This window comes from Cervus elaphus, chromosome 5, assembly GCF_910594005.1.
Source record: "Cervus elaphus chromosome 5, mCerEla1.1, whole genome shotgun sequence".
Taxonomy (NCBI): Eukaryota; Metazoa; Chordata; class Mammalia; order Artiodactyla; family Cervidae; genus Cervus; species Cervus elaphus.
The window spans coordinates 41,532,123-41,558,311 of NC_057819.1; the positions used below are offsets into that span (position 1 = coordinate 41,532,123).

Consider the following 26,189-nt stretch of genomic DNA (forward strand, 5'->3'; position numbering starts at 1 on the left):
ATTATTCAGTTTGAAATATTTTATAATTTCCCATGTGGTTTCTTCTTTGACTCATAGATTCCTTAGAAGTATGTTTTAAAGATTTCTAAGTGTCAGGCAAGTGTAATCTCAGTTCTGTCTCGTCAAAACAAAGATTTGAACTGACGGACATTAAAGCCCTCAGCGTGTCACAGCTCTTGGACAGACTGTGTTATAGCTCTTGGGTCTCGGACAGACCGTGTTATAGCTCTTAGACAGATCAGTGTTACAGCTCCGTGTTACAGCTCAGTTTTATTTAGAAAATAGCAGGAAATTACATCCTTGAGGTGTCAGGGAATGCCGACCCAAAGACGCGAAGAGAAGAGAGAGCCGTTTGGCTCCTCTTTTTATGTTTTTCCTCCCCCCTGGGCCTGCCCTATGTCAATTGGGCTAGCCAGGAGTGCTGTTTGTTCTACCTGAGGTCCTCACTCCTGTCCTCAGACCTTGCTTTGACCTTCCTTTGTTCTATTTTTGCAGGCTCTTCCCTTCCTTGTCTTTTAGCCACCACCATTTTGGACTCCTGTTTCCTATTCTAACTACCTCACACTAAGTATCTGGGGGATTAAATTATTTTTTTTTAATGTGGTAAAATACCAATAATCGTCTTACCATTTTTAAAGATACAATTCAGTGTTGGGGATTTTTGAGATCCTTTCATTTATTGACTTTTATTAATTCCTTTAAGATCAGAAAATGTTTTGTTTAGATTTCAGTCTTTTAAAATTTATTGAGACTTATTTTATGGCCCAGCATATGGTTTATCTTGGTAGAAATTTATGTATACTTGGAAATAATTTATAATCTGCAGGTTTTAGGTGTAATATATAAATATCAATTATGCCTGGTTGTTATCTGATAGGGCTGTTCAAATCTTATATATCCTGTAGATGTTTTGTTTTTTTCTTGTATAAATTACTGAAAGGATATTAAAATCTTTAGTTATGCTTGAAATTTATTTATTTCTTCCTTTAGAGCTGTCAGTTTTTGCTACATAAATTTTATAGTTCTATTATGAAATACATATATGCATATGATGCAGGGAACTTCCCTGGTGGCTCAGATGGTTAAAAATCTGCCTGTAGTGCAGGAGACCCAGGTTTGATCCCTGGGTTGGGAAGATCCCCTGGAGAAGGGAATGGCAACCCACTCCAATATTCTTGCCTGGAGAATTCCATGGACAGAAGAGCCTTGTGGGCTGCAGTCCATGAGGCTGCAAAGAGTTGGACACGACTGAGCAACCAACACTTTCACGTTCATGTATATGATGTATGTATGTACATCTGTTATGAGATACAATATGCATATATTGTTATGTGTTATTGATGAATTGATTAATCATTTTGAAATACGCCTCTTAATTTCTTGTAATACTGTATCCTGAAGCTGATGTTGAAGCCAAAGTTACCAGCTTTCTTTCATCTTTTCACTTTCAACCTATTAGTGCCTTTATTTTTATTCAATCATTTATTTTGCCACAGCAGGTGTCTTGCAGTTCCCCAGCCAAGGATCAAACCTGGGCCCTGGCAGTGAAAGTGCCGAGTCCTAGCCACTGGATCACCAGCGAATTCCTCGATTAGTGCCTTTATTTTAAAGGAGGGTTTCTTGTAGACATCATATAATTGGGTCTTATTAGGTTTAATATTTTTATTTCCTTTTAACTTCTTTTGTGACCTCTGTGAGCTAATCAAACATTTTGTAATATTACGTTTTATTTTCTTTTGGCTTCTTCATTATGCTTCTTTAAATATTATTTTTTACTGATTACTCTAGTGCTAATAATATGCCTCCTTAACTTAGCTTCCCTGGTGGCTCAGACAGTAAAGTGTCTGCCTGCAATGTGGGAGAGCTGGGTTTGATCACTGGGTTGGGAAGATCCCCTAGAGAAGGAAATGGCAACCCATTCCAGTGCTCTTGCCTGGAAAATTCCATGGATGAAGGAGCATGGTAGGCCAGTCCCTGGGGTCACAAAGAGTTGGACACGGCTGAGCGACTTCTCTTTCTTTCTTTAACTTTTCAAGATCTATTTAGAGACATTATTATATCACTTCACACTTTTCACTTCTCATTTGACATTTAGTACTTCTTGGCTTATAAATATAGTTTGTAATTACAAAAATATGATTCTACTGCCTTTGTGCTAGTGTTGTCATATCCTTTTACATTTATTCTAAATCCCATTTAAAAGTATTATACTGTTGCTTTAATAGTTGTCTTTTAAGCAAATTGTGAAAAGAAAATCATAGTCTTTTATATTTACTCTTTCTGTTTCCTTTTATTTTTCTAGTTTCTATATGATTTCTCTTTCTACCTGAAGAACATTTTTTAGCATTTCTTGTAGTATACATCTGACAATAATACATCTCAACTTTCATTTACTGATAATGTCTTTATTTGATTCTAATTTTTTAATGTCTTCATTAGATATAGAATCTGGATTGACAGTCTTTTGTTTTGGCATTTTAAAGATGATATTCCATTGTCTTCTGTACTATACAGTTTCTAATAAGAAGTCAAATGTTATTTGTATTGTTGTTCTAGTATATTTCTTAATCTGTCCTCCCCTCATCCTCTGTCCCTGGCTACTTTCGAGATTTCTCCTTTAATACTTATATTTCAGCAGTTTTTCTGTGATGTGTTTCAGAGTGATTTTCTTTGAATTTATCCAATTTCAGGATAACTGAAATTCGTGGACTAATATTTGATGCTTTTCTTCAAAACTGGGGAAATTTCAGTTGTTGTTACTTTGTACTTTTAATCTTACTGTTTTTATTTGGGAATTTTTATTACATGTATGTTACACCATTCAGTAGTTTCACAGACTCCTGAAGTTTTTTTCCTGTTTTCTTACATATATTTTGTCTGTTTTATAGGTTAAATTGTTCTACAAATCTGTCTTCATTTTAATTAATGCCATCTTTGTTCTATTCTTAAGCACATTCAAGCACAAAGTTTTCAGTTATATAGTTTATATTTTGTTGTCAGTTCATTTCAGTCGCTTAGTCCTGTCCGACTCTTTGCAACCCCAAGGACTACAGTAGGCCGGGCCTCTCTGTCCATCGCCAAATCCTAGAGTCTACGCAAACTCATGTCCCCTGAGTCAGTGATGCCATCCAACCATCTCATCCTCTGTCTTCCCCTTCTCCTCTTGCCTTCAATCTTTCCCAGCATCAGGGTCTTTTCCCTCAAGCCAGCTCTTTGCATCAGGTGGCCAAAGTATTGGAGTTTCAGCTTCAACATCAGTCCTTCCAATGAATAGTCAGGACTGATTTCCTTTAGGGATGGACTGGTTGTATCTCCTTGCAGTCCAAGGGACTCTCAAGAGTCTTCTCCAGCACCATAGTTCAAAAGTATCAATTCTTTGGTGCTCAGCTTTCTTTACAGTCCAACTCTCACATTCATACATGACTACTGGAAAAACCATAGATTGTACTAGACAGACCTTTGTTGGCAAAGTAATGTCTCTGTTTTTTAACATGCTGTGTAGGTTGGTCATAACTTTTCTTCCAAGGAGCAAGCATCTTTTAATTTCATGACTGCAGTCACCATCTGCAGTGATTTTGGAGCCAAAAAAAATAAAGTCTGACACTATTTCCACTGTTTCCCCATCTATATGCCATGAAGTGATGGGACCAGATGCCATGATCTTAGTTTTCTGAATGTTGAATTTTAAGTCAACTTTTTCACTCTCCTCTTTCACTTTCATTGAGAGGCTCTTTAGTTCTTTTTCACTTTCTGCCATAAGAGTGGTGTCATCTGCATATCTGAGGTTATTGATCTTTCTCCCAGCAATCTTGATTCCAGCTTGTCCTTCATCCAGTTCAGCGTTTCTCATGATGTACTCTGCATATAAGTTAAATAAGCACGGTGACAATATACAGCCTATATGTACTCCTTTCCTGATCTGGAACCAGTCTGTTTTTCCATGTCCAGTTCTAACTGTTGCTTCCTAATCTGCATACAGATTTCTCAGGAGGCAGGTCAGATGGTCTGGTATTCCCATCTCTTCCAGAATTTTCCACAGTTTGTTGTGGTCCGCACAGTCAAAGGCTTTGGCATAGTCAATAAGCAGAAATAGATATTTTTCTTGGAGTCTCTTGCTTTTTTGATGATCCAACAGATGTTGGCAATTTGATCTTTGGTTCATCTGCCTTTTCTAAAACCAGCTTGAACATCTGGAAGTTCATGGTTCACGTACTGTTGATGCCTGGCTTGGAGAATTTTGAGCATTACTTTGCTAGCATGTGAGATGAGTACAATTGTCTGGTAGTTTGAACATTCTTTGGCATTGCCTTTCTTTGGGATTGGAATGAAAACTGATCTTTTCCAGTCCTGTGGCCACTGCTGAGTTTTCCAAATTTGCTGGCATATTGAGTGCGGCACTTTCACAGTATCATCTTTTAGGATTTGAAATATCTCAACTGGAATTCCATCACTTCCACTAGCTTTGTTTGTAATGATGCTTCCTAAGGCCCACCTGACTTTGCGTTCTAGGATGTCTGGCTCTAAGTGATTACACCATCGTGATCATCTGGTCGTGAAGATCTTTTTTGTATAGTTCTTTTGTGTATTCTTGCCACCTCTTCTTAATATCTTCTGCTTCTGTCAGGTCTATACCATTTCTGTCCTTTATTGTGCCCATCTTTGCATGAAATGTTACCTTGGTATCTCTGATTTTCTTGTAGAGATCTCTAGTCTTTCCCATTCTATTGTTTTCCTCTATTTCTTTGCATTGATCACTGAGAAAGACTTTCCTATCTCTCCTTGCTATTACAAAGAATTACATTCAGATGGGTATATTTTTCCTTTTCTCCTTTGCCTTTTCACTTCTCTTCTATTTGCAGCTATTTGTATGGCCTCCTCAGACAAACATTTTGCATTTTTTTTTCCTCGGGGATGGTCTTTTTCCCTGTCTCCTGTACTGTGTAATGAACCTCCATTCATAGCTCTTCAGGTAGTCTGTCTAACAGATCTAATCCCTTGAATCTATTTTCACTTCCACTGCATAATCATAAGGGATTTGATTTAGGTCATACTTGAATGGCCTAGTGGTTTTCCCTACTTTCTTCAATTTAAGTCTGAATTTGGCAATAAGGAGTTCATGGTCTGTGCCACAGTCAGCTCCCAGTCTTGTTTTTGCTGACTGTATAGCACTTCTCCATCTTTGGCTGCAAAGAATATAATCAATCTGATTTTGGTGTTGACCATCTGGTGATGTCCATGTGTAGAGTCTTCTCTTGTGTTGTTGGAAGAGGGCGTTGCTATGACCAGTGCGTTCTCTTGGCAAAACTCTATTAGCCTTTGCCCTGCTTCATTTTTGTTGTAGTCTTACTTTTTTAGGTGGAATTCCCTATCTCATCACTCATTAAGATCATCTTTTCCTTTTGTGCCTCAAACATAACTATAGTAGCTAAGTCCCTATTGTAAAATCCAACATTTGAAATATCTGGAAGACAATTTCTATTGACTGTTATTTTCTTGACTGTGTGTTACAATTGCCTGTTTCTTTTTACATTTTAGATAGTAAATGAGAAATGTCTTTCTACTAGACATTATAGATATTATCTGTTTATACCGTAGAGATTATACATTGTCATCTTTCTCTGAGGAATGTTGATTCTTTCGTCTTATTGGCTGTCCAACTTAAATTTTGTTGGCTTGATTTTACTCTTTGTTAGATCAGATCTGTGAAAAACCTCTAACTTGATAGAATTTAACCTCTAAACTCTGTGCCCCGTCAACATCTTGTTGAGTATTGGGTTACACCTGTGCTAGAGAATCTGCTGCTGCTGCTGCTAAGTCACTTCAGTCATGTCCGACCCCATAGACGGCAGCCCACCAGGCTCCCCTGTCCCTGGGATTCTCCAGGCAAGAATACTGGAGTGGGTTGTCATTTCCTTCTCCAATGCATGAAAGTGAAAAGGAAAAGTGAAGTCACTCTATCGTGTCCGACTCCTAGCGACCCCATGGACTGCAGCCTACCAGGCTCCTCCATCCATGGTATTTTCCAGGCAAGAGTACTGGGCTAGAGAATCTAGAGTAAGTCTTATTATAGGGTGTGGGCCTTACTGTATAGCATGGCCTAATTTTAAAGTGTATCTCAGCTGGATCCCTTGGGTATTGATGAGTGGTTAACAAGGGGTCTCCATTCTCAATTGGGTCTATGTGTCATCATCTTCCAACACTGTTGCTGCTGCTGCTGCTAAGTCGCATCAGTCATGTCCGGCTCTGTGCGACCCCACCAGACAGCAGCCCACCAGACTCATCTGTCCCTGGGATTCTCCAGGCAAGAATACTAGAGTGGGTTGCTATTCCTTTCTCCACTTCCAACACTGTTGGCCTTTAATATATGTCTTTAGCTCAGTTTCACTGCAGCAATTTTTTGATATGTCTTAGGGAGTCTTATATCAGTTTTCAGTTATTTTCATTGGGAGAAATAGGCTTATATGAGCTCCTCTATCATATGAAGAAGCAAAAGATATAACTCTTACATCATAAAGTTAGTCTGACAGAATTCAGTCTTTGTAAAGAATGGTGCAATAGGAACTGAGATACTACAGTTGGTGCTAGATTAAATTGTTACAGCCATCTTTTTTTTTTCCCCCTTTGGCCTGGTTTTGAACTTTATCTAAATGTTACCATACAGTATACTTTTTTTTAAACTTTTTATTGGAGTATAGTTGATTAAAGTATTGTGATAGTTTCAGGTGGACAGCAAAAGGACTCCGTCATACATGTATCCTTTCTTCCCCAGGCTCCCCTCTCACGCAAGCTGCCACATAGCATTGGGCACAGTTCTTTGTGCTATGCAGTAGGTCCCTGTTGGTTATCCATTTTAAATATAGCAGTGTGTAGATGCCCATCCCAAACTCCCTAACTATCCCTTCCCCCGTCCTTCCCCCCTAGCAACTAGTTTATTCCCTAAGTCTGTGAAACACATTCTTCTTGACTTCAGTTTCTGTCTTGTTTTTCATTCAATCATCCATTCATTTGTTCACTCATTACAGATATCTGAGTGCCTGTGAGGTGTCAAGTATAGTGGTAGGCATTTGTAGACAGTGTTAAGTTAAATAAAAAGTCCCTGCTGTCATGGCATTTACAGGCCCAAGGTCCTTTATGTTTCCTGTTTGTTGAACTTGGACTAGGAACCTCTTTTGTATGTTCAGTTTAAGGTGTGGACTAGTCAGCCCTGCAAGTGACTCATATCTTGCCTTTTCCTGGAACTCTGCTTGATTTCCTTTTCAGGTTTCTGTGGCAGAGAAATGTTTTTACAACTGCTAAAACAGTGGTTGAATTTTGCCCCTTTATAACTTCTGTTAAACTTTTCACCCCTTGATGCAGGCAAGAACTTAGTCTTGGTTTTTAGGCAGTATTTGGAAATGTACAAAATCAAAACAGATTAGGTAGTCCAGCTGGGAAAGGTAGCCACTGGTGCTGGAAATGGGTGAACTATCTCTTAAGAAAATGTTAAAACCTTGTGATTATTGCTAAGAACAGTGATGATTAAAATCTTGTGTTTTAAAAAAGTGGATTGAAGAATGACCAAGAACACTAAAATATATGTCAATAAATGAAAAGCAAATCAGTTTCTAAAGTATCTCCTTCAAAGATAATGTTAAAGTTAGCTATTGCAATGTAATACGTAGTTTATAAAATTCTACATATAAAATTCTGACCTATTCCTTCGTTGATGGAATTGCAGTGATGTATAACACAGATGTACTTTTTAAGATCGTGATAAAAGAAAATTTATGAAAAATATAGTTTGTAATTTTTAAATGACTTTCTTGAGTAAAGAAAAGTTGCTCAACATTGATTGGCCTAAGAAGACATAACTGTGTCTTCTCTAATGCAGTGAAGTCAAAAATTATTTGGGAGTTGGTTCTATAGTCCTTTTTAAGGTGAAAATTGAGTATGGCCAAAATACCCTTAAAATTCCCTTTAACCAGTCGTAAAGTATGTATATGGTTTTAAGCACAACCTCATATCATAATATGCATATGTAAACTTACTATGTGTATGATAATGTAGCAGGATCATATTTATAAAATACTCAAGTGTTTCACTGTTGGAAGCACCTGAGCAAATTTATGAAGATTCTAACTTGGTGGCTCTTTCTGTTCATGGTCATCTTTTTCCTAAGAGCTGCTTTTTAGATTTAGTTAGTGTTTCTCTGTGGCTGTCAACTTTTTTAAAAAAAACATGATGATGGTGCTCAGTGAAACTGTACTTGTTTGAATGGACACTTTACCTTTTAATCCTTTTTTTGGCTGTACTGCATGGCTTGTAATATGTCCCCAACCAAGGATCCAACCAGGGCTTCCAGCAATGGAAGTGCAGAATCCTAACCACTGAACCACCAGGGGATTCCCTGGACCCTATCTTTTCATGGTCAAGACATTATTAAAATATATATACCCTTTTGTTGTGTTTTTCTTTATGTGAGGTAACATTTTAGGGCTTAAGTTCTCCAGTGCATGCATATGTTCTTTGAGTAGAATGGTTGTTGCATTAAAAAATAACTTGAAAAAAGTATTTGTTGTTGAACAAGTAAAATCAAATTTCTATAAGTTAAATATCAATACTGTTTTAATGTACTGAAGCCAAAGATTGTTTGGGTAAATGGGTTTGGGAGCAGATTGTGAAGTGTCTTAAAAGCTATGTAGAAATTTAGAATAAGGAGTGATTGCACTTCTTATAAAGAAAAGTAGTATGATCAAAATATGGTTTAATAAGGTTTTAATCTCCCAGAGGCATTAGCTTAGGTCAGAGTAGGGGAGGGCAGAGGATGAATTACGACTCATTAATTGTAATCCAGGGATGAAATGAAGAGCTGAACCAAAGGGATAGCATTTATTTTTTTTCAACAAATATTCATTAATAGCCAGTTATGTTCCTTCTGCTATTAAATTTACACCCATCTGCCTCCCTTCTGCTATTCCTAATCCTTGGTAGCCACTAATCTGTTCTTTATCTCTGCAATGTTGTCATTTTGAGAATGTTATATAAATGGAATCTTATAGCATGTTACCCTTTGAGACTGACATTTTTTTTCAATAATAATGCCCTTGAGGTCCATTCAGAATGTTTATATCCATAGTTTCATCATTTTCAAAGGACTAAATTTTTAAAAACTGACAATCCAAAGGGTTGATGAGGATATAGAGCAATATGAACTTATATATTGCTAGTTGGAATATAAATAGGGCACAACCACTATGAAAACATATTTGCCAATTTCTACTAAAGTTGAAGTGCACCACCTAATTCAGCAATTCCTAGTAAATACTCAGTAAAAAGGTATGCCATGTCTGCTGTCATAAATCACAGGAATTTTTTTGGGGGGGGTCTGTCTCCTAAAGTAAATGGAATAAAAGCAAAAAATAAACAAATGGAACCTAATTAAACTTAAAAAAATTTTGCACAGCAAAGGAAATCATCAGCAAAAGGAAATGACAACCTCTCTAATGACTGAGAGAGAGAATTTGCAAATTATATGACCAGTAAAGGGTTAATATCCAGCATGTATAAACAGCTCATAAAACTCAATATCAAAAACAAACAAAAAAAAAGATTAAAAAATGGGTCAAAGAACTGAATAGACATTTTTCCCAAGAGAAGAGGTGGCCAACAGGCACATGAAAAGATGCTCAGCATGATTAATCATCAGGGGAATGCAAATCAAAACCACAATGGGATATCACCTCATATCTGTCAAAATGACTCTTATCCAAAAGAACACAAATAACAAATGTTGGCGAGGGTATGGAGAAAAGGGAATCCTCCTACGCTGTTGGTTGGAATGTAGATTGGTGCAGTCACTGTGGAAAGCAGTATGGAGGTTTCTCAAAAATCTAAAAGTAGAAGTACCATGTGACCCAACAGTTCCAGTCCTGGGTGTATATCTGAGAAAACAACAAAAACACTTAATTTAACAAGATACACACACCCCAATGTTCATAGCAGCAATATTTACAACTGCGAAAATATGGAAGCATCCAAAATGTGCATCAACAGATGAATGGATAAAGAAGATGTGGTGTATGTATTTATGTGTTTATGTGCACACACAGACACAGTGGAATACTATTCAGCCACAAAAAGAACAAAATTTTGCCATTCGCGGCAATGTGGATGGACTTAGAATTATGCTGAACGAAGTAAGTCAGAGGAAGTATGATCTCATTTATATGTGGAATCTAAAAAACACAGCGAACTAGAGAATATAACAAAAAAGAAACATTCTTACAGATATAGAGAATGAACTAGTGGTTACCAGCACTAGAGGAAAGGAGGGATTGGCAATATAGAGGTGGGTTAGTAAGAAGTACAAACTGTTGAGTATAGGATAAGGATATAAGGATATGTTGTACATACCCAAGGAATATAACCAATGTTTTATAATAACTATAAATGGAATATAACCTTTAAAAATTGTGCACCACTATGTTGTACCCCTATCACATAGAATTGTTCTTGCTGTTGTTTAGTTGCTTAGTTGTGTCCGACTTTTTGTAACCCCATGGACTCTAGCCCACCAGGCCCCTCTGTCCATGGGATTCTCCAGGCAAGAATACTAGAGTGGGTTGCCATTTCCTACTCCAGGGGATCTTCCCGACCCAGGAATGGAACTGGCATATCCTGCAAGTCTCTTGCATTGCAGGCAGATTCTTTACTGTTGAGCCCCTGGGGATAGCCCTCATAACAGAATGTTATATATCAATTATTGTTGTTGTTCAGTCACCCAGTTGTGGTGACTGAACAACAACAATAATTGTGTTGACAACCAGTTGTGTCTGACTCTTTGCAACCCCATGGACTGTAGAATGCCAGACCTCCCTATCCACCATCTTCCAAAGTTTGCCCAACTTCATGTCCATTGCATCAGTGATGCCATCCAGCTATCTCATCCTCTGATGCCCTCTTCTCTTTCTGGCCTCAGTCATTCCCAGCATCAGGGACTTTTCCAATGAGTTGGTCATTTGCATCAGGTGACCAAAATACTGGAGCTTCAGCGTTAGCATCAGTCCTTCTAATGAGTATTCAGCGTAGGTTTACCTTAAAATTGACTGTTTTGATCTCCTTGCAGCCCAGGGGACTCTCAGGAGTCTTCTCCAGCACCACAGTTCGAAGGCATCAGTTCTTTGGTGCTCTGCCTTCTTTATGGTCCAGCTGTCACAATCACAAAATAAATGTCAATTATACTTCAGTTGAAAAGAAAAGGAGAGAAAGAGACTAACCTGGTGGTCCAGTGGTTAAGACTCCACACTTCTGCTGCAGGAGGCGTGGATTTAATCCCTGATCTGGAAACTTAAGATCTTGCATGCCATGTTATGCAGCCAAAAAGAAGAGAGAGAGAGAGAGAAAAGAAAGCAAGCTGTATTTTAAGAGTCCCAGATATAGAAAACAAACTTATGGTTACCAGGGGATAGGGCAGGGGGAGAGAGAAACTGGGAGATTGGGACTGACATGTACAGACTACTATATATAAAACAGATAATTAATAATAACCTGCTGTATAGCATAGGAAACTCTACTCAATGCTCTGTAATGATCTAAATGGGAAAAGAATCTTTAAAAAGTGAGTATATGTATAACTGATTCACTTATTGTACACCTGAAAGTAATACAACATTGTAGATCAACTATATGCCTATAAGAATTTTTCTCTAAAGAGGGAAAAAATATGTCTGTCGACCAAAGTAAGTGTTCTGTAAAAACATAGTTATGGTAACATTTTTTATAATGACTATAGTCTGAAAAGGACCTGAATGCTCATCAGCAGTAGAATGGATTTTTTAAAAACCAGGTTTGATTATGCAAGGATGGATAAGCTTTTTCTGTGAAGAGCTATGTAGTAAATATTTCAGGCGTGGTGTGTCATACATTGACTATGGCAACTATTTAACCATGCGGTTGTAGCGCTGGAGCCAGCCAGATGCAGTATGTAAACAAATAGGTGTGGTTGTGTTCCAATAAAACTACTTAACAAAAACAAACTTTGGCTTTTAGGGGCTTTAGTTTGCTGATCTCTGGTGTAGAGTCACAAACTATAATGAATCTCATAAAGATATTTTCGTGTAAAAGAAACCATATGTTACTACTTTTTTATAAAATTGAAAGACAGGCAAATGAATCTATAGAATTAAAGTCAGAGTGTTGGTTATCTTTAGGAAGAAAGAGGGTAGTAAGAGGAAGGTGCATGAAGGGTACTTCTAGGGTACTTAGTTATATCTTTACCCAAATGGTGGTCCCACAGGTTCATTCACTTGTGACCCCTCATTGAGATATAAACTTATGATTTATGTCCTCAATAATGTGTATATGTATATATAAATTTGGGTGTGTTATACCTTAGTTAATTTTAAAAATTAAAAACTAAACAGAAACATATAATTTGTGTTCCTATCAGAATAGAACTGTTTTTATTAATTTATGGCATGTGAGTGTTCACATGCATACAATAAATGTTCACTGAAGTGACAGTTGCTAATAGCAAGCTCTGTAGCAAGATAAGAGCCAGTGAAGAGTAATGACTCTGAATTAGCTTGAAGAGTTTCTTGAAGACTTTTGGGAAAGTAATTTTGGCATGGGGGAAGTAATCATTTCAGACATTTTCGTGGAAAAAAGATAGATTCTATTTTGAAAGGCTAACTGGATCTCATAAATGGTGTGAACTGGCAAGTAGCTATTCATATCTGAAGACAGAAGGAAAAGGTGATTTGGTTAGCTGTTAAGAGCAAGATGTCACAACTATTTTGTAATGATGTTGTTTAATTTGATTCATCAGACAAATAATTTTGTCTTTTACCTGTGTCCATTCTTTTTAGATGTTACGCTGTAAAAGGTTATGGACATTTTAGCACTGAGTGATGTAGACATGATATAGGGTTTATTGGGGAAAATAACCAGATGTAATGCAATATAAGCAGTCCCTCAAACTCTTTCCCCCCTCCCCCTGCGGCTTTGGCCAGGTTTGGATAGTCTTCATGCACTATGACCAAATAACCTTCCAGTAGAGAATGGCCTCTACCTTTGTAATGTTTTGCGTATTTGAAGTTCAGAGCAGGGAAAATTAAGTAATTATCTAACAAAAATTAGAAGGGCGCCTAGGGACATGGATGGGCCCATTCTTCCTTAGAGCTAACAACTTAGACCTACTCAGCATCCTTGCTGCTAAGCTTATAAAAGGGGTTTGGAAATGAATCTTCAGATACATGTAGATTTATCTTTCATCACATGTTTCCTCTATCAGAAAATGAGGTAGAAACCTCTTGGACTAGTATTAAAGGTCTACTAGCTTTCTCCAACTTATTTATTAGGCCTTTTTGCCACTAGTTCTAAATAAATTCTCTCATTTATTGAATTATCTTCTAATAAATGACGGTTTATTCCAAGCTTCTCATCTGTGCTCATAGTACCTAATTTAGGATTCTTTTCCCTTTCTCTAAATTCTCATTTAAGGAGCTTCTTTTGTCTCATCTCCTCTGTGATGCCTCCCTTATGATCTCAATTCTTATACCAAATATTACACTTTTCATATACTGTCTAATATTATTTTTATTTGTACACTCCTTTCTCTCTAACTGGTAAATTCCTTAAGGATAGGGAACGTGTATTAGATTACTTTGTAACCTCTATAATACCTTAACGGTCTTGTGTGTCAATGCTCAATAAGTAATTAATGATAAGAATGTATGTTCTTATAATATGTTTTAATTATAAAATGTTCATAACATTTTAGGGTTCTTGATGCACCTTTAGACTCTGAATATTAATTATTTTTAAGTATAATGCTAGATTCTTTATTGGAACATCTTTTTTTATTCTGTTGCAATCAATTCCAGTTTTTAAAACTCATTTTTTTGAGATTGGTATCAATTATTGTCTGTTGGTTACTCTCTTAGCCAGTTTAGTAATTAGATTCCTCCATTCTACTTTAGCAAGAAGTTGAGAACTTTAAGAAGCTAAATCTCATTAGTAAAGAGCAGTTTGAAAACCTAACACCTGAGCTTCCTTTTGAGCCAAACCAAGAAGTTCCTGTAGCAGCTTCACAGTCCAGGCAAGGTATGTAAGTCTGCTTTTCTGTAAGTGTCAATAATATTAAAGCAGTTCTAAATTGTTTTTGAAGTTTGCTGCTTTGTTATTTGTGGAAAACACTTAGGTGTCTGATAAAAGACCAGAATTTTAAAACTCAGCTTTTATTTATCCTTTGATGAACTTAAGAACATTTTAAAGACTTAAAAAAATACAGATTGTAAATTTGGTAAGACAGTCATGTAGTAAATGGACATAGTTGAAATCCCATCTTACTCTTGGTAAACAGGCAGGTAATCAATGACAAGGTGAACCAGGAGTTGTCTATTATATTACCAGATCATGCTCAAACCCAAATGCTTACTTAAAAAGTAAGCTGAATTGGTTGGTTCTTTATGTGTCTTTCTTGATTTTAAGTTTGCTGGGAATCCTTCTCTTCACAATATAAGGAAAATTTTTCACTGACTTGTTGATTTCTTAAAATATACCATCAGTATAATTCTTTTGCTTTAAGGCCTTAGCTTTGTGTGAAAATGTAAATACATTTCGGAGATTCATAAATTGAATCTGACATTTTCAGGCAAGTGTAACTGATTTTATTATAGTTTTTCTGGAAGGCAGATTAAAGAAAAAATTTAATTTGGAAAACTTCAGGCATATGCAAAAATAGAGCAAATTGTATAATGAAACCCCATGTACCCATTATCTACCTATGCATTAGCTACTTAATCATCTTGTAGCCAATTTTATTTCATCTTGACTCCACTCATTCTCTTTACCTCCCATTGAATTATTTTGAAGCAAACTCCTAATCATATTACTCATATTTTTTCATTTGTAAGTATGTTTGTATATGTTATTAAAAAGAAAAGGACATCTATTTTAACACATAAATAACCCAGTACCATTATCATACTAAAATTGTTAGTAAAATTCCTTAATATGAAATATCTAGTTGGTGTTCAAATTTTCTCATTCCTCACTTTAAAAAAAAATCAGGATACATAATGGTTCCAAACATTGCAATATGTTGATATGTCTCTTTTAGTATATAGGTTCATACTGTTGTTTTTTTTTTTTCCCCCTTGAACTTTATTGTTATAGAAACTAGATAGTTTGCCCTGTATAGTATCTCACATTCTGGATTTTGCTGATTGCATCCTCATGGTTTCATCTAGCCATTTTCTGGTCCTAAATTTTCTTTAATTGTGATTTTGATACAGAGGCTTGAACAGACTGAGGCTCACATTTCTGCAAGAATATGTCATATATTGTTTTGAAAACTACACCATGAGGCACATAATGCTTGATTCTCTCTTTTTGTTGGTGTTAGCTATTGACAATCATTGCCTGTAGCTTTTGGTTCACATGGGGCTTCAAAACAGTGATAATTCTGTTTTCATAATTCTTTCTTAATTTAGTAGATTACGTCTGTAAAGAGAATTTCTGTTAATTGACTGTTTATCCTGAGTTAGAGTTCTAACAGGAAAAGGAATAAATACTTAATTCTTTGCTTTTGTTTACTGTTTCCAAAGTAATGAGCTGGTTGTCTACATCCTTTTTTGGTGAGCAATGAGGAGTCTTTTTGGTTTCTTTGTTTTATTTAAAAATTATCACTATGATCAAAACTATTAGAGCTCATAAACAAATTGGTAGAGTTGCAGGATACAAAATTAATATATATATAGATATCAGTTTCATACTATCAACAAACTATCAGAAAGAGAAATTAAGGAAACCATCCCATTTACAATTACATTAAAAATAATAAAATACCTGTGAATAAACCTGCCTACAGAGGTGAAAAACCTGTACTTGGAAAACTGTCAGAAACTGATGAAAGAAATTGAAGATGACAGAGACAGATGGAGAGATATACCTTGTTCTCGGATTGGAAGAATTAATATTTTAAAGTGAACATACTATCCAAGACAATCAACAGATTCAATGCAGTCCCTATCAGAATACCAATGACAAACTTCCGTGGTATTCTAGTGGTAAAGAATCTGCCTGCCAATGCAGGGGACACAGGGTTTGATCCCTGGTCCAGGAAGACTCCACATGCTATGGGGTAACTAAGCCACTACTCTACAACTAATGAGCCTGATCTCTGGAACCCACAAGCTGCAACTTCTGAGCCCATGAGCCACAGATCCTGAAGCCCTCGCACCCTACAGTCAGTGCTCCACAACAAAAGAAGCCACCACAATGACACGCCCACACACCTCAACTGGAGAGTATTAGCCCCCACTCTTCACAACTAGAGAAAGCCCATGCACAGCAATGAAGACCAAGTGCAGCCCCCCACCCCGCAAAAAAAATGCCAATGGCATTTGTCACAGAACTAGAATAAATTGGAAGCACGAAAGGTACCAAATGATTATTTCTCAAGACTCAAAGCAGTCTTGAGAAAGAATAACAGTTGGAAGAATCAGAATCCCTAATTAAGACTATACTACAAATCTATAGCAACCTAAGTGTCCATCAACAGATGAATAAATAAAGAAGGTATGGTACGTATAGACAGACTACTCAGCCATAAAAAAAGAACAGAGTTTTGCGATTTGCAGCAACATGGTTAGACCTGGAGGGCATTATACTACATGAAATAAATCAGACAAAGACAGATACTCTATGATATTTCTTATATGTGGAATCTAAAAAATACAACAAACTAGTGACTATAACAAAAAAAGAAACAGACTCACAGATACAGAGAACAAACTAGTGGTTTCCAGTGGGGAGAGGTAATGGGGGAGATTATGAGGTTAGGGGATTAAGAGGTACAAACTATTATGTGTGATATAAGCTACAAGGGTATAGTGTATAATATGGGGAATATAGCCAATATTATTTTAATTATAAATGGAGTATTATCTTTACAAAAATTGTGACTCACTATATTGTACATCTACAACTTATGTGCGTCAACTATACTTTGATTAAAATATCACTATGATCTCTTAAATAATGTTAGATGAATTACACTCTCATCTTATTGATACGTTTGCTGTTTATCAGTTTATTGACTTTATCTACCTTTTGTTGCTTTGTTTTGTGATAATGCAGTTGGATTCTTAACTGCCTTATTTGCCAACTGGCCTGATGTTAAGCTTTGTCAGTATTCTAGTTGCTATTGAGTTGCTTATTGTTTCTAGGCCTTTTCCATTGAAAGAGCTTGGAAATTTTTTTAAGAAAAATTACATTATGAATTTATGTTGATAATTTTTTGCTCACATTTAAGATTAAAGGTTTTAATTTATTAGATTTTATATTTGTACCACTTTTTACTTACATGAAAAAAAATATTCTTGTGCACAGTAACAGAATTGTTTATCCTATAATAATTTAAGAATAACAATAATATTACTGTAAATGCCAAAAGACACTTACTTGTTTTAAAGTTCTTTAAACATTTAAAATTTGAACTTAAAACTTTATATTTTTAAACTTTAAAAATGTTCTTAGGGTATTCCACTAGGGGTGTTCAGAGTAATTATAAGATTTTTCATGTTGTTTAATTTGAATACATTAAAATTAACAATTTATGCTCCTCCCTACATCATAGAATTAAAGTCCCATGAGGTATATTTTATTTTATTTATTTATTTAAATTCCTGGGATCCACTTTTAACTTTTTAATAAATTATGCTATGCTATACAATACAGTTTTAAAATTCAGTGACTCAGAGTCTTTTCAAGTGATTAAGTCAGAGTTAGCATGTGTATTTTTTTCATGGTTAAAGAAGTAACCACGTTTTTGTTTTATTTTTAATTGGATAATAGTTACTTTACAATATTGTGATAGTCTCTGCCATATGTCAACATGAACTAGCCATGGGTATACACTTGTCCCCTCCCTCCCACCCTTTTCCCCATCCCACCCCTCTCAGGTTGTCACAGAGCGCTGACTTTGGGTTCTCTGCATCATACGACAAATTCCCACCAGCTGTCTATTTTTACATATGGTAATGCATGTGTTTCAATGCTACTCTCTCAAATCATCCCACCCTCTCCTTCCCCTACTGTGTCCAAAAGTCTGTCCTTTGTGTCTGTATCTCCTTTGCTGCTCTGCAGTAGGATCATCAGTACCATCTTTCTCAGTTCAGTTCAGTTCAGTACCTCAGTCGTGTCCGACTCTTTGCGACCCCATGAATCACAGCACACCAGGCCTCCCTGTCCATCACCAACTCCCGGAGTTTACTCAAACCCATGTCCATTGAGTCGGTGATGCCACTCTAGATTCTGTATATATGTATTAATATACCATATTTGTCTTTCTCTTTCACTTCACTCTGTATAATAAGCTCTAGGTTCATCCACCTCATTAGAACAGACTCAAACGTGTTCCTTTTTATAGCTGAATAAGATTCCAGTATGCACTTATGTGTATGTGTACCACAACTTCTTTATTCATTCATCTGTCAGTGGACATCTAGGTTGCTTCCATGTCCTAGCTATTGTAAATAATGCTGCACTGAACATTGGGGTACATGTGTCTTTTTCAATAATGGTTTCCTCAGGGTATATGCCCAGGAGTGGGATTGCTGGGTCATGTGGTGGTTTTATTCATCGTTTTTAAGAAATCGCCATACTGTGCTCCATAGTGGTTGTATCAATTTACATTCCCACCAACAGTGCAGGAGGGTTTCCTTTTCTCCACACCCTCTCCAACATTTATTGTCTGTAGACTTTTTGATGATGGCCATTCTTACTGGTGTGAGACAATACCTCATTGTAGTTTTGATTTGCATTTCTCTAATGTTGAGCAGTGTTGAGCAGCTTTTCACATGTTTATTAGCCGTATGTATGTCTTCTTTGGAGAAATGTCTGCTTAGAAGTGACCACATTTTAAATAAAGATTTCATGTTAGCATCTTTGTTTGGTTTGGCACCTTGGATTATATCCTATGAGAACTATTAAAGAAATATGCAAAGTCTTGGAATAAACTACAGATTACACTCTGATCCCCTGATAATATCAGTAATTTTTATTGTTAACTGGGCTAATGTGTTGCTCTGCGCAAAAGGAAAAAATATAACACTCTACTTTCAAAAGGAAAAAAGCATAGAGGATATGGTTCACAGCTACAAAAATACATGTTATTCATTTGAAAATGGAGCCCTCTTAAAGACAGTGATCTGGTCAATCATCAGTATCTTCCACTGCCAAAAAATAAATATTCTCCCATATGCAGTTTTAATTGCATCATATCTGCCACTCTTCATGTTACTCATTTTACTTAATACCATACCATGGGCACATTCCTAAATTGTTATGTCCCAAAGAGATAAATTTTACAGTGCATAAAGGTAACAAGAATTAGAGGGAAGGAGTGGGGTAGGGGGGATAGGGGTATGAGATTAGGAGAAACGTGTGTGTGTTAAGTTGCTTAGTTATGTCCAACTCTTTGCGATGCCATGGACGTAGCCCGCCAGCCTCCTCTGTCTATGGAATTATCCAGGAAAGAATACTGGAATGGGTTGCCATTTCCTTCTCCAGGAGATCTTCCTGACCCAGGGATTGAACCCAGGTCTCCTTTATTGCAGGCAGATTACTTACCATCTGAGCCATAGGGAAATCCCTAGGAAAAGCATACTCCTATGTATAAAATTGATAAGCTACATTATACATTATAATGTACAGTACATAGGAATATAGCCATTATTTTGTAATAACTTTAAATGGAATAAAATTCATAAATATGTTGAGTCACCATGGTGTATGCCTGAAATGAATAAAATATTGTACATCAACTATACTTAGATATGAATAAATCAATATGAAAAAAGATTAACATCAGTAGAAGAAGTAGTAAATGAAACAGACTGGAACTTCACATAGACAAAAATTATATGGCAATAAATATGAAAAGATACCATACTCTTTACTTTGCTGAGATTTGCCAATTAAAACCACAGTGATATACCATATTATAAGCCAACAGTTTCGCTTCAGGAGATACTCTTGCAAATGCTTACCAAAAAGAACATTTGTAGCAGCATTGTTCATAATATAAAAAACAAATGGAAACTAAAAAGCACCCATTGATAGAATATAAGATGTCATATATTCACATAAAGGAAAAATATGCAGTAGTGGAAAATAAAAGATCTAAAGCTATTTGTGACAAAATGGTTTAATCTTAAAAGCAGAGGATGTAAAAAAAAATCAGTTCACTAAATTTAGTCTTATATAAAATTCATGGATACATGGATAGCTTTTAGAAATCATAAAGAGCGAGGGGAATTAATTTTAAAAATTTAACATAGTGTTTCAGTTCAGTTGCTCAGTCATGTCCAACTCTTTGTGACCCCATGAACTGCAGCATACCTGGCTTTCCTGTCCATCACCAACTCCCAGAGTTCACCCAAACTCATGTCCATCAAGTCGGTGATGCCATCCAACCATCTCATCCTCTGTCATCCCCTTCTCCTCCCACCTTCAATCCTTCCCAGCATCAGGGTCTTTTCCAATAAGTCAGTTCTTTGCATCAGGTGTCCAAAGTATTGGAGTTTCAGCTTCAGCATCAGTCCTTCCAATGAATATTCAGAACTGATTTCCTTTAGGATGGACTGGTTGGATCTCTATGCAGTCCAGGGGACTCTCAAGAGTCTTCTCCAACACCACAGTTTAAAAGCATCAATTCTTCGGTGCTCAGCTTTCTTTATAGTCCAACTCTCACATCCATACATGACTACTAGAAAAACCATAGCTTTTACTAGGCGGACCTTTGTTGGCAAAGTATCATCTCTGCTTTTTAGCATGCTGTCTAGGTTAGTCATAGCTTTTCTTCCAAGAAGCAAGCGTCTTTTAATTTCATGACTGCAATCACCATCTGCAGTGATTTTGGAGCGCCCCCCCCCCCCAAATAAAGTCTGTCACTATTTCCATTGTTTCCCCATCTATATGCCATGAAGTGATGGGATCAGATGCCATGATCTTAGTTTTCTGAATGTTGAGTTTTAAGCCAGCTCTTTCACTTTCCTCTTTCACTTTCATCAAGAGGCTCTTTCGTTCTTCTTTGCTTTCTGCCATAACAGTGGTGTCATCTGCATATCTGAGGTTACTGATATTTCTCCCGGCAATCTCGATTCCAGCTTGTGCTTCATTCACTATATATATATATAGTGTTTAATATATATACAGTGTTTAATTCCTGAGAAACGGAAGGAATTCTATCTGGAGAATCTGCAAATGGTTTGCCTGCATCTGAAATTTATGGTTTGGCCTTGGTGGGCTTGTGGGTACCAACCTGGGTATAAATGATTATGCTCTTTAAGTAAAGTCTCAGATATTTACCAAAAGATATTTTTTTAATACAGTGTTTTTGGAAAGCTTGAATTTTTTCCGTGCTTAGTTTCTTGTTCTCATTTTCATTTCTAAATCAACTGTATTTTATTTTATTTTATTTTTCACCAAGCAGTCAAACACAATTTATTTTGGAACTAAATAGTACATCTGAATAAAATAAAGTTTTAGCCTACACCTTCCAGACGGATATTTTCTCATCAGGCTGCATGCTGATTCTCACAGTCCCACCCTTTGCCTCCACAGTACTGACAAAGGATGCACAAATTGTGTCATCTGGTTGAGAAGTCAGTGGAAACTATCAATCTTTCCATTCCCTGTGCTTCAGAACAGTTCTTAAAACACATCTATTATGTTCTCAGCTCACAACTATTCAATTAAATTTTTATTCTAAGAATAACTTAGAGCAAGAGAATCATTTATACCTTCTGAAAACCAGAACTCATCCATTTTCTTGTTTCATGGAGGAAAAAACTGGTCCACCTGAACAGATGTAACAAAAAGTATGTTTCTTATTTTGGCTTCTCTGGTTTAATGACCAGAGTCCTTTGTTGTTTTCACCTTGGTTTGAACACAGTAGTATCAATATCCTTTTCTTCCCCTGAATCTTGATCTGGCATCCAACATTGATCTCATACACTCAAAAAATGAGTATTTCAAAGCTTTGCAGTTTCCTTCCTTCAGACACTGCCGAGGGGATTTTCCTTCCTTGAGCACGCAATCAGACTGCAGCAGACACACGCTCAGATCCTCCTTCACGCCCGCGCACGCTCCGCCCTCCGGCTTGTCCTTGTAATACCGGGGCATGACTGCACCTCCAGCTGGCCGCGGCCTCCCCCCTCTCCTTCCGAGACAGCCCAGACTCGGGATACCAGTCTAAATCAACTGTATTTTAAAGTCTCTCTGTGTGTGTATAAACCTTCATGTGCTATACTCTCCAATTTTTAAAAATATGAACAAAAAATTAAGCACAAATTAAGAAGACAGAAATCAATCCAATATATTGCTAAGAAATGTCGAATAGATTAACTTTCGGTTAGAAAGACAGTTATGGATTGGATATAAAGGATATTCAGCTCTATGCTGTTTGTGTGTCATAAGTATACACAAAGATTGAAAGGTGAAAGGATGGGAAATGCTGTAAAACACTGATAGTAATAAAAAAGAATTGCCGTTGCTTTAAAAAATAGAATTTGAGGCAAAAACAAAAAAGTATTTTGTTTTCACTGTCGTTAATATCTATCCTCCTGTTTATCCCCTAGACTTGATCCAAACACGCTTCCGCCCCTCACACCCCAAATCAGCTTTAGATAGTGCCTCTAGAGATCTCTGTGTTTAAGACGGGTCAAGTCAATCATCATCTTTCCTGACAGCATTGGATCAATCATTCTTTGTCTTGAAACATTCTTCTTCCTAGACACTGTTTGCTTAGTTCTCATTCAACTTCATGGAGTCTTTCATTTGCTGCTTCTTTCCCATTTCCCCAGGCTTTCGATGCTTTAGCACTTACTCTTCAAATTTCTTCTCCTTCTGATCCTCAGTAACTCTGCAGGTAATGGTATTTAGTTTCATGTTTTTAAATGGCATCCTTATGCTGCTGCTGCTGCTGCTGCTACGTCGCTTCAGTCGTGTCCGACTCGAGTATCAAATCTATATGTACAGACTCCATCCTATATTCTGAATAAATAACTGTATATCAACAGTTTCACTTGGATATTTTATAAACATGTCAAACTTCATATGGTGAAAATTGAAAGTCTGAATTCCCACCTCTTTCCAAGGAATTCTCCCAGACTTCCACATCTCTATGATATTAACTATCTTTCTAGTTGTACAGGGAAAAAAAAATGTTGATGTTATTTTTGATCCCTTTCTCTTTCAACCTCTTATTTCCTATTCCTTGGCAGATTATTTCCATTATCCTTTAAAATATATCCAGAACCTAACCACTTCTCATCTTCTCTATCATTCTCACAAAAGCTACCATCATTTTACATTGGTTAATTATAATAACTCCTAATCTGTCCGTTTCCTTTCATTCCACTTTACAGGGATCCAGAATTGTCTTTTTTATTTCTTTTTTTAAAAGATAAGCTATCATTTATACTCAGTAAATTTCACTTTTTGCATATACAGATTTGGGAATTTTGACAAATGCATAGTCTTGCAATTACCACCTACTCAAATTATAGCACAGTTCTATTACTCCACTCAAATTCTCCTATGCCTCTTTGTAGCCAAGCCCATGCCTAGCCTTTGGCAGCCTGTTTTCTGTTTTCTACTCCTATAATTTTGCCTTTACCGAAATATCATATAAATGGAATTGTATGGAGTGTAACCCTTTGTGTCTGTCTTTTATTTACTGTAATGCATTTGAGATTCACCTATATTTTGTGTGTCCTTTTTATTGGTAAGTAATATTCCATCACATGGATGTAAGCAATTTACCATTAGTTGAAGAACATGTGGGTTGTTTTTAATTTTTGGTGATTGTGAATAAAGATGCTATAAATATTTGCTTATAGGTTTTGATAAGACGATAAGTTTTCATGTCAGTTGGGTAAATACTTGGAGTGGGATTGCTGGGTCATGTGGTAAGTGTGTTTAACTTTATAAGAAACTGTCTAATGGTTTTCCAAAGTGGCTATGTCATTTTGCATCCCCACCAGTAATGTATGAGGGTTCAAATTGCTCCATGTCTTCATCAGCACTTGGTATTGCGATGTTTTAAATTATTTTTGCCTTTCTATTAGGTGTGTAGTAGTGTCTTATTATGACTAACAGTGCTGAGCTTTTTTTTTTTTTGCTATTGGTATATCTTTGGTGAAGTGATTGCTCAAGTATTTTGAGATTTGTTTTTTTCTTTAGTTGTTTCCTTGCTGAGCTTTCAGAGTTGTTTATTCTAATCCAAGTCTTTATTACCTATGTAATTTGCACATATCTTCTCCCAATCTAAAGATTATCTTTTCATCTCTTAAGAATGCCTATTGGGGAGTTCCTTGGTGATCTAGTGGTTAGGATCCAGGGCTTTCTCTGTTGTGGCCTGGTTTAACCTCTGGTTGGAGAACTGTGATCCTGCAAAAATTATGTGTTGTGGTCAGAAAAAGAGTGCCAGTTGAAGAGGAGAACTTTTTTCTTTTTTGACTGTGTTGGGTCTTTGTTGCACTGCAAGGGGGTTTTTCTAGTTGTAGTACACAGGCTCTCTAGTTGCAGTGCATGGATTTAGTTGCCCTGTGGCATGTGGGATCTTAATTTCTTGACCAGGGATTGAACCCATGTCCCCTACATTGGAAGACAAATTCTTAACCATTAGACCATCAGGGAAGTCCTTATAACTGTAATCTTAAAATCAATATGTGCTGTCCACCTTTTTTCTCTTTTTATTTCCAAAATATTTTGACTATTCTAGTTTCCTTGCATTCTCACATAAATTATAAAAATAGCTTATCAATGTCTATAAAAACTCCAACTAGTATTTTGATTGGAACTGCATTTAATCTACAGTTTAGTTTAGGAAGAATTATAAAATTTTAACAGTATTGAATCTTCCAGTCTATGAATATGGTATACTTCTCCTTTTAAGTATTTGTTTGTTCTTCAGTGTTTTATAGTTTTTGTTGTATTTTGTGCATATTTTGTTAGCTATGTCCCTAAGTATTTTGGTGTCACTATAAATGGTGCTTGAAATTTTTTATTATTCATTGTCTATTGCTATTATATAGAAATAGGATAGATTTTTTTCATATTATTCTTTGTGATGTTAATTTTAAGTGTCAGTTTAACTGAATCAGAGGATACCCAGATGTCTGGTTAAACATTGCTTCTGGGTGTCCCTGTGACTCTTTTTCTATGTGAGGTAAGTGTCTGAATTGTTGGGCAGGGTAGATTGCCATCCTCAGTATGGGTGGACATCATCGAATCCATTGAAGGTCTGAATAGAACAAAATTGTGGAGGAAGGAGGAAATTGCTCCTTTTTTGCTGTCTCATTGACCTGGGACATCTCATCTCATCTCGGACTGGTATTTATATCATCGACTCCCCTAGGTCTCAGGCCTTTGGACTCAGAGCTGAATTACACCACTGGCTTTTCTGTTTCCAGCTTATAGATGACAGATTGTGGGATTTCTCACCCTCCATAATCTTGTATGCCAATTCCTCATATTAATCTTCTTTTCTATCCTGTTGGTTCCTTTACTCTGGAGAATCCTGACTAATAGAGCTTTGTATCCTGTGATATTGATAAACTTACCAGTAATAGTTCTAGTAGCTTTTTCTATAGATTCTTTGATATATTTTATATTGATCGATTTCTGCATCAATCATGTTGACACAGTCATGTTGTTTGTGAATAGCTGCAGTTCATGTCTTATTTTTATATACTTTCATTTATTGTCTCTCCTTATTACACTGAGTGGGACCTCCAACATGGTGTTGAATAGAAGTTATAAGACATCCTTGCATTGTTTTTGATTTTAGGAGGAAAGCATTCAGTCTTTCACCATTAAGTATAATATTAGTTGTAGATTTTATTTCTAGTGTACTGAGAGTTTTTTTTTAAATTTTATTTATTTTAATTGGAGGCTAATTACTTTACAATATTGTGGTGGTTTTTGCCATACATTGACATAAATCAGCCATGGTTGTACATGTGTCCCCCATCCTGAACCGCGCCCCGCCCCGCAACCTCTTTCCCCATCGCATCCCTCTGGGTTGTCCCAGTGCAGTGGCTTTGAGTGCCCTGTTTCATGCATCAAACTTGGACTGGTGATCTAGTTCACATATGGTAATATACATGTTGCAATGCTATTCTCCTGAGAGGTTTTAA

General features: G+C 36.4%; 2 protein-coding genes across 7 annotated transcripts in view; one reads left to right on the forward strand and one right to left on the reverse strand.

The window, feature by feature from the left end:
• Window positions 1-26,189, forward strand: part of LARP1B (La ribonucleoprotein 1B) — a 129,549-nt gene that overhangs the window by 64,275 nt on the left and 39,085 nt on the right. For 4 of the 6 annotated variants that reach the window (XM_043902391.1, XM_043902389.1, XM_043902392.1 and 1 more), the window contains exon 12: window positions 13,959-14,082. The exons of 1 other annotated variant lie outside the window; for it this stretch is intronic. In XM_043902391.1, the coding sequence (XP_043758326.1) occupies window positions 13,959-14,082 (124 nt within the window). Of the gene's footprint in view, window positions 1-13,958; window positions 14,083-26,189 lie in introns of those variants that run through there. One more of the 6 variants, XR_006341116.1, reaches the window with a different exon arrangement.
• Window positions 21,946-22,170, reverse strand: LOC122694104 (cytochrome c oxidase assembly factor 5-like). Its single transcript, XM_043902407.1, has one exon. The coding sequence runs from the start codon at window positions 22,168-22,170 to the stop codon at window positions 21,946-21,948; it is 225 nt and encodes a 74-aa protein (XP_043758342.1).

Bases quoted from the DNA above. Each gene is read 5' to 3' on its own strand.
- LOC122694104 (XM_043902407.1), bottom strand. From the start codon at position 22,170: ATGCCCCGGTATTACAAGGACAAGCCGGAGGGCGGAGCGTGCGCGGGC.